Source organism: Miscanthus floridulus, chromosome 13 (assembly GCF_019320115.1).
Source record: "Miscanthus floridulus cultivar M001 chromosome 13, ASM1932011v1, whole genome shotgun sequence".
Classification (NCBI taxonomy): Eukaryota; Viridiplantae; Streptophyta; class Magnoliopsida; order Poales; family Poaceae; genus Miscanthus; species Miscanthus floridulus.
Window position 1 is genome coordinate 58,967,292 of NC_089592.1, and position 12,420 is coordinate 58,979,711.

At 40.8% G+C, this 12,420-nt stretch overlaps 1 protein-coding gene across 1 annotated transcript; it reads left to right on the plus strand.

Moving 5' to 3' along the window:
• Nucleotides 1–5,897: 5,897 nt before the first annotated feature.
• On the plus strand, nucleotides 5,898–11,519 carry LOC136499087 (aminoaldehyde dehydrogenase 1a-like). The gene is made up of 15 exons (XM_066494785.1): nucleotides 5,898–6,090; nucleotides 6,222–6,364; nucleotides 6,887–6,967; nucleotides 7,050–7,198; nucleotides 7,766–7,858; nucleotides 7,934–8,057; nucleotides 8,153–8,218; nucleotides 8,372–8,438; nucleotides 9,016–9,092; nucleotides 9,850–9,963; nucleotides 10,345–10,422; nucleotides 10,497–10,648; nucleotides 10,761–10,821; nucleotides 11,096–11,202; nucleotides 11,288–11,519. Exons 1-15 carry the CDS (start codon nucleotides 5,976–5,978, stop codon nucleotides 11,376–11,378), a joined length of 1,518 nt encoding a protein of 505 aa, XP_066350882.1. The 5' UTR covers nucleotides 5,898–5,975; the 3' UTR covers nucleotides 11,379–11,519.
• The last annotated feature ends 901 nt before the right edge of the window (nucleotides 11,520–12,420 follow it).

Here is a 12,420-nt window from a genome sequence, read left to right on the forward strand (position 1 = left end):
TGAGTTCCTGGTCTCTATGATCAAACTCCATTGCCTGCCTAGCAGTCTAAAACACAGTCAGGATTCTAGCTGCCTCCCTAGCCTCAGCAAGGTGAATGACCTTGTCCCTCTCAGCACAGACGTACTGTATCTCTGCCCTACCTACATCTCTTTCTACAATAGCATTCACAAACTAAACCCGATGAGCTTCCAAAGCTGTAATAGCATTATCGATTTCCCGCTGAGCCTCTCTAGCTACCCTTCGATGCCTGCACACATGCCCTTGTAGCTGGTGTTGCGTGGCATGTGCTTGCTGGAGCTCTAGCATGCAGCTGACGTAGCTGTCTTGGCGGGAGTAGAACATCTTTAGGATGGCAAACATAGCGCTTAAAGCAGCACTAGAGCTCTCTACTCGCTCATCACGATCTCTCACCAGTGCATTGCCGCCCGACTGCATCCAAGCAGTCACCGACGGATCCACCCAGGGAAAGGTTCAGCCTGGACCATTGATGAGCTCATCACCAAACTCTTGACAGATCTCACTTAGTGCCTCCAAAGCTACCACTTGGGCACCTTCCCAAGGAGACTGCCCATCTGACTCAATACTCCAATCTTGCCACTATGGATTGTCTGCATGGGCTAGAATGGTCACCCGCACATCATACCATGGCTGCCCCTTAGCTGCCACTTCCCTCCAGAAGTAGCGGGGTGGCTCAGCATACCCAACTAAGTTTAGCACCCTCCACAACAACGTAGGAGTGCCAAACATAGCTAGAAACGTGTCACTGTGAGGCGGGGCTCCTGGTGTTACCATCTGTAGTAAAGTGTGCAACTCTTGTGAGAGGATATCATACACGAGAAGAAATTTAATGAATGTGGTAAGCAATTATAAGGGAGGGAGGAATGCAAAAATATAAATGCATGAGTGAACATGATGCATGCATGTTCCGTACGTCCTCATGAATCTTAGGAAAATTTTAAAATTCTAACGACATACACGGTGGCATACATACGTTCTCTCAATATACGTAACTAATCAGGCTACACATTTTGCTGTTAGTGTACCTGCATAAGAATTTCATTTTAGCCCAACCCAACAATTATATATGCCAAAATATAAATCTAGGCTCTAGGTTGCAACTAAATACTTTCATATATATACCCATACATATACTTCCATATCCAAGCTACCCAAAAGTAAATATGTGCCATTCATACATATAAATATGCATCTACAGCCATATCAAAGTTAACCCATAATTAAATACTTTAGTATATATATATGGGACATATATATACTGCAGTACTAAAGCTACCTCTCCCCTTAGACCGCACGCTCACCCTTGCAGTCTTGCCACTGTTACCTTGGGCGTAGAAGCAATTGATCTATACATTACCACTCAAGTGAATGACATCCATACAATAGCACGCCATATAGACGACGAAAGTAAAACCCCCCATATTAGTACTTATTTAGCCACCTGATAGTCCTTAACTGGGCATAAAGGATATGACCACTGGCACACTCTAAATTTAAAATTCAGATTTTAACACACCTATATATATAGCTATAAGTTGTTAATCTAATTTTATAAAACAAAACCTTTATTTTAAATACACATATGACAAGTTTAGTGTTGAACCTTGCTCCGATGCCAGCTGTAATAGAACCGTTCAATTTATAAGAGCACAAGTACAATAGTAATCACCAAAATGATCAAACTATCATACTTGAGCCCATATAAACCCAGTAGTCCGATAAAATCACGAAGGATCTCAGATCAACCAATATACAAGCCAAGATCATACATGATTCAACATAATAAGTCACATGTTACATCACAGTTCATAAATGGTTCAAAAGTATATCACATACATTGGAGTTCACATAGTTATTACAGGCAAAGTAGTTTGACATCAATATCACACTTAGTTCAAATACGTGCTAGTACCACGGTCATTTCCAGCAAAAGCATAACAGAGAGGATAACATAGGAGTACCATGTCCCATGGTTTAATCCTCATCCATGGCAGGATGAAGGCAGTTCTTATAGTACCCATGATATATCATATCATCTGTAACAAGAGGGAATAAACCCTAAGTATGATAATATACTCAGCTAGACTTACCCATCGTAAACTAGAATAATATGGCACCAAGGAGTATGCAAGACTTTATCGGTGTAGTTAGCTTGACAATATTTTTCATAAAAGCTTAAGTAACATAACTTGGAGATTTAATATCTTTAGCATCAAATTGAATACCTATTCAATTAAGCATCTCTAGATTAGCACATGTACTAGAGCAATCACTTGATTAAGCTAACAAGCATTAGTAACCATATCTGGTGTATTAATTGGAGCATCATCGTAACCATCAATTTCCATCAATTAATACTATGTTATCGCTACTCAGTCAAGTTCTCACTATCCAGGAGAGACAGCCACTCAAATTGATTCCAACCAGCTAGGGAGTTATTCTTAGTACAAACCCATACTTCTCCCATCGGGTAACCTTTGGTACAACTCAGGTACAGTCGTGGGTCGATCAATGCTGCACCCTCAGGGATACTACTAGTCTGCCAAGAAGTTCAGGCCTAGCCTGCCCTTGGACTCATGCCACTAGCTCCCCATAGACCCTTACTCTCTAGTGTGCGCACTTTCACTTACTAGGTCCTGCCCTGAGTTGAGCTATTCGGCTTCGCGGTTGAAACGGCTTATCCGACCAACTAAGTGCTAGACATGTGTTCAACATGACATGAGGACGTACAATGAATCAGTCCTTAACCGACACAGACGGAGATAAATAGGCACCAAGATCTCTATGCCTTGTTGCTTCTCTATCACAATCTCGCCCGGTCTTCTTTTATTCATCAACACATGGTTATTTCCATGATAACAATTATAGCCAACCATGACCAGATATCTACCTATATCTTGCAGGTGACAGAAAATCACCTGACTTCAACCGGACTAAGCATGGCTAAGCATATATTCAATCCTGGACCTACATAGAATTCAAGATATATTTGTCTGGACAAGGAAAGTATATGTAGTAAGTGGTTCCAATCAACCCTTAGTACTTAATGCATCAACATAAAAGGACTCAAGTTGATATTTAGAAAATATAGGAGGCTTAGAATGCTCTAGGGCTTGTCTTTTAGAAACAAGAAAGGTTGGTGATCAGGACACTTAGGAAGATCTTCCATGTTGACTCCTCCTTCCGCCTAAACCTCCTACTCTTGGGCTATCTGTGGCTCCTCCTGATGCTCAGGTTCGAACTCGAGTAGTGTCACTCCTTCTAGAGAACCTATTGCATGCATATGCACAAATGAGTATCATGAATGCATAAGAGATGAGATGACATGATGAAGTGTATACACATGAGCATGGTTAACTGCAATATGTATGGTAAGTTTAACATTCATTGACCAAGTAGATGTATAACTTTCTTCTAGTTGATCTTTACTGAGTAGGTGCATATATCTTCTATAGTACAAGAAACATACACTCACCAAGTTCTAGTAACCTAAGGTAAAGTTGTTCATTATCAGTAAGAGGCTTAGAACCTACAGCTAACAACTGATCTCAATTAGCCTAAGCATCTACACAAGCATCACATAAGACAAACGATTATAATTTGACTTAGTCATTTCCTAGACTGTAAACAACAGCTACTTATTTTGGCCACATCTGGAGTTATACTCAACCAAATACTATGATCTTGGACTTTCTGAAAAGCTTATAAAACTGCCTACAACTTTCTTACAGTCATCTCAAGATTATTCAATGGCTATCAAGGTCAAACAAAGCAATTTTCCCAGATCTGTCATGAAATTCCAGAGAATAAGAATTTCTGGAGACCAACTTCCAACAGCTATAACTCTCAAACCATTTAGCCTATTGCCATGAAATTCGACACAAGCAAGATAAGTAAGTTATCCAAAACTTTGCTATTGATAAGATTCACAGCAAACATCATTTTACCCATACAATTTACTTAACAACAGAAACTGTCCAAAACAGTCACTATAATTGAATCATAGAGCAATTAATATTTCACTGTATATAGACAATCAAATCTGGGCACATCCAATGGTACCAACAGTTCATAGACATCATATACACTTTAAAAACATAATGGTGAAGCCCAAATAAATTATTTAAATGCATTTATTAATTTATTTGGAAAATAAGGTAAAATAAGGAACATATATCAAAAGTGCACAGTAAATTCTGAGAAAATTGCATTAGCTCATATATGCTCTCAATAGACTACTATATAAATTTCACGCCAACTGAACAAGTATATCGTCCTCTGTAAAAATGACAAGGTACATAGACTTATTTTAGTGAAAATGGTTTGACCTAGTGAGAAGTGTCAAACAACAGATTTCATATTTTTCTTAACCTCATCTTAGCACAATAACACTGTACAAAAATTTTTTGCATGACCATATGTTACATAGTTTTATTCTAATGAATTTCACCAAAAATCGCCATTTATTTAGGGTTAAATGGAAAGACCCTGTTTAAAATAGATTTACTATGGGTTTATCATTTTTTCTAGCTAGAACATGTTAATATAAACACAATAAAATTAGAATCATATTTTTATCACTTCCCAATCTCAAGATATGCATTTTACAAGATTTAAACTAAGTGAAAAGCACTTTATTTGCCCAATTTAATTTCCCCAAGAAACATACCAGAAACTATGTATTTTATATTTTTACTAAATACTACACTTCCTAAGGAAGCTAACAAAATTGGAATCACTCAAATTGGATAACCCTATCTCCATATATGAATTTTTGAAATATGTATTCGAATCTGTGAAATAAATAAGAAAAATCAAAGAACACACATACCGACAGATGGGGACTGTAGTCAACGGGGCCCGCTCGTCAGTGAGACCAGCGCAAGGCACGACATTTGACGGCGAGGTCTTTCGACGAAACCGCAGGCACCATCATGTTCCTCTCGTCAACCCGCACCCAGGGGTACCCCAGGTTGGGTCGGTGGCTCACCGGAGCAAGCTCACTAGCGAGCATGGCGGACGACGGTGGTCGCGCGGTGGCGCGCTAGCCGTCTTCGGCCACGACAGGCTCCACGCGAGGACGGCCCTACCTCTACGGTGACCTAGCACAGTTCTAGAGCAAGACTGGCTACGGTGGGGCAATGGGGGAGCCTGACCACGTGCATGGCGGCACGGCGGCGCCCAGCGCACACGGCGGGGCTCTCCGTTTCGGCTGACCGGCGACGAGAGGTGGGTCTATCTTCGCGGTAGGAGCTAGGGTTCATGGCCATGCACAAACATCTTTGAGCGGGGGATGGCAAGACCTAGGGTTTTTATTTGGATGCCTTGTTTGGATGCATGTGTATTTATTTCAACCTACATGTGTTGGAGTGGAATGGAATAAAATTTAATTTAATTCCACTTTAATCCACTTCAACACATGTGGATTGAGATAAATACATACGCATCCAAATAAGGCCTAAAGCAACTTTTTTTCCTCACATTGTGGATGCCCTAGAAGCGTAGAATGGAGGGAGCATCATCAATCGTATCATGGAGCTGATGATTTGCTTTGCCAACCTATATTACTACTACTAGTAGATCACTCTTCATAATTCTTGACGAAAACAAACATCATACTTTATGATGGGCCTGGCTTCCTCGGCCACAATTTAGAACTTGTTTAAATCAATTAGGGTTAGAAAATGAACTAATTATTTTTTTAGCTCTATACAACCACAGTCCACACATTTTTTTAAGGGGAACCACAGTTCACACATGCCCTATAATTTGACGTACACGTAGGAAACGGACGTCACAACAAAACCGGCACGGCCCACGGGGTCGCTTTCCACCTGGCAGGGCCGCAGCGTGCCGATCCCACCAACCAAAGCCGCGAGTTGCCGACTCACCTCGCAATTCGCAATCTCGCAGAGACGCATCTCCACTCTCCAGAGTCCAGTTCCAGTCCTCACCGATGGCCTCGCCAGCGATGGTCCCGCTGCGGCAGCTCTTCGTCGACGGCGAGTGGCGCCCGCCCGCGCAGGGCCGCCGCCTCCCCGTCGTCAATCCCACCACCGAGGCCCACATCGGTGAGTGACCGCCCCCCCCCCCCCCCCCCATCGCCCATCGCACCCCTCTCTGTTTTCTTCTATTGTACTCCGTAGTAGTACTAGTTTGTTGCTTGGCGTGGCGCTGATTCTGGGTTTCGCGCGCTCCGCAGGCGAGATCCCGGCGGGCACAGCGGAGGACGTGGACGCCGCGGTGGCGGCGGCGCGGGCGGCGCTCAAGAGGAACCGCGGCCGCGACTGGGCGCGCGCGCCGGGGGCCGTCCGGGCCAAGTACCTCCGCGCCATCGCCGCCAAGGTACGCTGGTCCTCTTTGCTCTACGCTAATTTAATTGGGCCAAAAACCACTCCAGTGCTGTGTCACTGCTTCCAAGCATTGGTACCTACTAGCTAAGTTATTTGTGTGCTTTGATTGAGTGTGTGACAACTCACTTGCTTTGATGGGGTATGGTACGGTGACTGGATCTGTACACTAATGGTATGCGTGAACTTCTCAGTACTTGTGCTATATATGTTGGTTTCCATACACTCGATCACTGTTCCTGAGTTACATGAACATAGACAGATAAAGTACAAATTAAACTCCTCCAATTCTAAACCAATCTATTCAGGGGAAATCCTTATGTTCTGCTTTTGGTGTGAACAAACTATTGCGCTTTCCATCAATACAGGGTGTGTTAGCTTTAGTATCAACTCCAGTTCCAAAGCATCTCAAAAGATCGTTGTGAAATCCTTGTAAAATTTGGTTGGGTCATCAAAGTTTCGTCGAAATATATTCACATATATCACATTTTGCATGTAAAATGTCTTTTTTATTCAGGTAATTGAGAGGAAACCTGAGCTAGCTAAGCTAGAGACACTTGATTGTGGGAAGCCTTATGATGAAGCCGCATGGGACATGGTATGTGACACACCTTATGGAAGTGTGCAATTTTTTTTTCCTTAGTTTGCAATGACAATATGTGCGGTATACCATTTATCAGGATGATGTTGCTGGGTGCTTTGAGTACTTTGCGGATCAGGCAGAAGCCTTGGACAAAAGGCAAAATTCCCCAGTTTCTCTTCCAATGGAAACTTTTAAATGCCATCTCCGAAGAGAGCCTATTGGGGTAGTTGGGCTGATAACTCCTTGGTATTTTCATTTCTCACTCACCTCGCTGTTATTCGCATTTATGATCAAAACACACAGGCGAGTGGCCTGTATTCAGTAATACTTCATTTCCCATAAGATCTCGGAGTTATATAGCAAAAAAACTGCATATTCTCTAACCAGTCTTTTAAACCTAATTTTAGATAACTTTCCTCATCATCGTTCTGAAATATTTCCAGTGTTCATATTTGTAATTCCTATCCAGTGTTGAACAACCTCACCTATATATCCAAGTTAATGTCTAATTTATTGTTTGCTTGTGTCAATGTTTGGCCAATGTCAATAAGTACTGTTGCTATGTTGATAAAACAGTGGGCTTTGTCCTACTACAAGTGTTGCTTCTGCTCCATAGCCCATTATTCTGCTACTATCCCTGTTCATGTATTTGTTGGGTGGGCCATTTCAGTTTATTGTGTCTAACTGTCTATGTATAAGATGTTGACTAAGTAACTGATTTACTTATATTTATGTTTCTTCATGTGTTCTTGCTTTACTTATTCTGATTCTGACTCTAAAGCATTATTCTTTGTACTTGTATTTGTGTTGCAGGAACTATCCTCTCCTGATGGCTACATGGAAGGTAGCTCCTGCTCTGGCTGCTGGTTGTACAGCTGTGCTAAAGCCATCTGAATTGGCTTCTGTGTAAGTATTAGCATGTTATGATGAGTTCATGCTATAAGCAACGGCATTTGAAATGCCTACCTTTTGAATTACCAGGACTTGCTTAGAGCTTGCTGATATCTGTAAAGAAGTCGGTCTTCCTTCCGGTGTCTTGAACATTGTGACAGGATTAGGTCCTGATGCTGGTGCTCCTTTGTCAGCGCACCCAGATGTTGACAAGGTAAACTGTTCTGCGTATAATGACACAATCATGCATGAGCATGACACATAAATGAAAACATTATTCCTCATAGCATCGGTTTTCTGTGTATTTAGGTCGCTTTTACTGGGAGTTTTGAAACTGGTAAGAAGATTATGGCGGCTGCTGCTCCTATGGTCAAGGTTCGTCTGTGAATTTATGTTTTATTTCTAGTAATAATGCGCTGTGCCGTGTTGTTTTTGCTCTCTTTTATAAATTATCAGAAGTATGATTTGAATACCCTATTTTTAAGAGGAAATTCTATTGCATTCCTTAACATTGCATTTTCTTGACAGCCTGTTACACTGGAACTTGGTGGAAAAAGTCCTATAGTAGTATTTGATGATGTTGACATCGACAAAGGTACGTGTATATTCTAAGCCTTACTAAATTCCTAAATTTCATTGGTATTTGTGGATTGTTGCAGTTTGCAAAGAATTTAACTTATCAGAATGCTAAACACCTAAACCCCTTAAAGCGCTTCATTGGTATCTGGGATTTTGATAGAAATACTCAGCTGAGCAGGCTACTACAACAAGAGTTACTTTGGTACTGAAAATTGGTGCTTAGGATTTGTAAAATACAGTCCATAAAGTTGTGGGAAAAAAACCCCACATGCTTGCTATTGTTTTGACCAGAGTACCAGACTTTGCATTGGTTGTGTATCTGGCACAAAATTTAGAGATGTGGCATGCCAGTTGAATAAAAAGATGAAATGAAAAGTATTTGACGCACTATGTATATGATACATGATTTCATATTTCATCATTGATCTTGAGAAATATAGGGCTGAATTTCTGTGGAGAACATAAGCTTTAGTTTCAAGAAAGGGAACTTCTATAGATTCGCTGACTCTGACTGACTTAGTTATGCTGCTCAATGTGGAATCATGGATTCTGTTATACTTCCATCATTGATCCTTCCTTTTAAATATAAACAGCTGTTGAGTGGACTCTGTTTGGGTGCTTTTGGACCAATGGTCAGATTTGCAGTGCAACATCTCGTCTTCTTATCCATGTAAGTGTCACATGTTGTTGCTGGTACTCTGACTTGGAATACTTTTTACACTTAATAGCTGTCAACCATAATATATTTCCTTGAGTGGTGTTGCTAACTTTTCCTCGCCCTGCCGTTAACTTCTGATTCGAGAAAATTGTACAATTTCAAAAACGCTCCACTGAATAAATAACAGTATAGTATGTGTTTTACACCTGTTTTGAACAATATATGTGTCCTATTGCTTAAGGTCTAGGTTTGAACTCTTCAATTCTCTGTGGACTGTGTGCTTTGATCTGGTACCAAATGTGTATTCTCAATGACTTGATTGTTTTTTACTCCCTCTGATACCAAATGTAAGTTGTTTAGGACATTGTCACAGTCTCCAATGTGACACTTTGACTTTAGTTTTTTTTTTTTTTTTGAAAAAGTATATACTATTTAAATTGGACAAAACTATATATCATGAAAGATTTTGTCATGATGAACTAGTAACATCAACCATGTCTTGCTAATCTATGTAACTTGACATATATTGATGAGTCAAGAAAGAAGTTTGACCAACTTGAATGAATCCAAAAACGACCTACAATTGGGATCAGAAGGAGTAGGTTAACAATGGCTATTTACCACTCTATATTACTCTTTCAAATCACACCTTTTTTTGAACGAACCGGCACCGATAGTGCCTCTTTCAAATCACATCTCAGTTATGTACTTCTGGTATTGTTGTCAGTAACATACTAATCAAGTTCTGCCTCCAATGAAACTGTTGCAGACAAAAATTGCTAAAGAATTTAATGAGAGGATGGTTGCATGGGCCAAAAATATTAAGGTTTCGAATCCACTTGAAGAGGGTTGCAGGCTTGGGCCAGTTGTTAGTGAAGGACAGGTACTACATGTTAACTTCGTCTAAATTTAACAACTCACCATTGACAATGCTATGATTTGTGGCTTCTTTCTGATTTGACAGTTTGGTACTTCCGACTTAGTTGCTGTACACTCTTGTTCTTGCTAGTTTCTACAGGATGTAGCTTCCTCCGATTTTGAGAGGATCTGTGTTCAGATGTACTGATTGGCACCACCTTTTTTAGTTTTACTCTGTTACAGCAAGAGCCATTGATTAATGTTTATGGTCACATATATGACACTGGACTATGAGAAAATGATACCCTAAATCACCACCATCTTGGCAACCATATACATAGTTTCAGATTAACTTGTTGCTGTATAGTTGTTCATAGGAGTCGTATTCATGTTTTTGCATTCTCAGTATGAGAAGATTAAGAAGTTCATATCGAATGCCAAAAGCGAAGGTGCTACTATTCTGACTGGAGGTGTTAGACCGGCGGTAAGGCTTGCATTTGGATTTACAAGGGTCCACATGATATAGTGAGATAGAACTAATGTTTTTATGTTTTACAGCATCTTGAGAAGGGGTTCTTTATTGAACCAACAATTATTACTGATATCACCACATCAATGGAAATTTGGAGGGAGGAAGTCTTTGGTCCAGTCCTGTGTGTTAAAGAATTTAGCACTGAAGATGAAGCCATTGAACTGGCCAACGATACACAGTGAGCTACTTCTTTTTAGCACAGTTTCAAGTTTCAACATCCTTTTGCAGGCTTTGCAGCTCATGCGTAGTCTATAGCTTATGAATTAACGCCACTATCCTTTTTTTGATAGGTATGGTTTGGCTGGTGCTGTAATTTCTGGTGATCGTGAGCGCTGCCAGAGATTATCTGAGGTATGTATAAGTGAAGAGGTTCACAGTATTTGGCTGGCAACTTTGATGATTGCATCAGACTGATACGCAGAGTTTTTTTTTTTTTTTTTGGCTTATCATATACCTCTGTCCATGTTATCACTCATTCAGTCATTTGAAGAGTTGAAGTTGATATTCTTGATACCATGGCCCTTAATTCGATTTCCACTTGTGCAACGTGCAATTCGTACAATTGCTCTCAGAACTGTTTTTGGGTATTTCTACTGCACATCTCTAATGAAAACTTGTGCAACAGGAGATCAACGCTGGATCTATCTGGGTAAACTGCTCGCAACCCTGCTTCTGCCAAGCTCCCTGGGGCGGGAACAAGCGCAGTGGATTTGGACGTGAGCTTGGAGAAGGGTGGGTAACATGGAACGGCAACATTTCTAAGACGTCTAACAGATATTGTTATGGGATCTGACTGACACTGTCTGTTTAACTGTAGGGGCATTGATAACTACCTGAGCGTCAAGCAAGTCACGGAGTACATCTCTGATGAGCCATGGGGATGGTACCAATCCCCCTCCAAGCTGTAAACTGGCACGAAAACTTGTCTTTTTCATTAGAATAAATATATCTTGGGTGCCATACAGAATGGATCCGTGTATCAAACTGAATATGACATTGTGAAAAAGGCACATCTGCGGAATAAAGGTCAGAGTTGAGTTTTGAGAGAATTCCTTGTATGTCATCGAAAATTATACGAATCCTTGTATTCCATCAAGAATTTAGAGTTTCCTCTAATGCCAATGCCACTAGTTAAGTTTAGCTCACCATTGAGTGCCACTCCCATCAGATAGATGTTAGCTTAGTGGAGAAAAGATTGATCTACCTGTCTTCTTTCTTGCTGCTCTTTTCGCTCTCGAATCAATTGACATCTATAAAAATCAAGAGCTTCACTGAATTCCCAGGGTAGAGTAGTGGCTATCATGTATTCTCGGTCGAATCAAATCACTCAGTCCAGCTTATAATTGGTAATTTATGGTCATCGTTTTCGCAGTACGGTGTCTGAAAGCATGCTACAAATAGGATTGAAAGATGTGGTAATGTTTCTTTGTACAGAATTCTAAAACTGGGCACAAGGAACAAAAAACCTGATCTCATGCAAAAACCTTGAAGCGACCTGTGCCATCAACTATGCCCAAGCTCTTTGCAACTCTTCAAAAGATCCCTGTAGTTGTCCAGAAACGATGCAAAAATCCTGTAATCAAAATGGCATAATTTAGAAGAAATTAGAACAAAGAGAGGTGGGCTACATCCTACACTGACTTCTGAGTTCTCAGACCGCAACGTAAAACAGGTTAGTTTTGCAGGTACGGGTACTACATACATGGAGTGTCAATCTTCTTGCTAGCTTTGAAGCACGCAGAATATACCTGCCGTATGATCCACAGAGCTCCACACCCTGATGAGAGGGCAGGGTGGAAAGCAAGTGACAAATGATTCTGGTGGGAATTGAGGGGTTGTTTGGCAGCACTTCTTAGAGCAGATATATGAGTAACAGGTATTCAATTATGCAATTGCAAAAAAGGAGAGAATGGTTAGGGGCCACAACACACAATTTATTTAATCTAAACC

Coding starts and splice junctions, on each gene's coding strand:
- LOC136499087 (XM_066494785.1), top strand. CDS start 5,976: ATGGCCTCGCCAGCGATGGTCCCGCTGCGGCAGCTCTTCGTCGACGGC. Junction 6,968..7,049: donor ATGAAGCCGCATGGGACATG/GTATGTGACACA, acceptor ACCATTTATCAG/GATGATGTTGCTGGGTGCTT. Junction 10,649..10,760: donor GAACTGGCCAACGATACACA/GTGAGCTACTTC, acceptor TTTTTTTGATAG/GTATGGTTTGGCTGGTGCTG.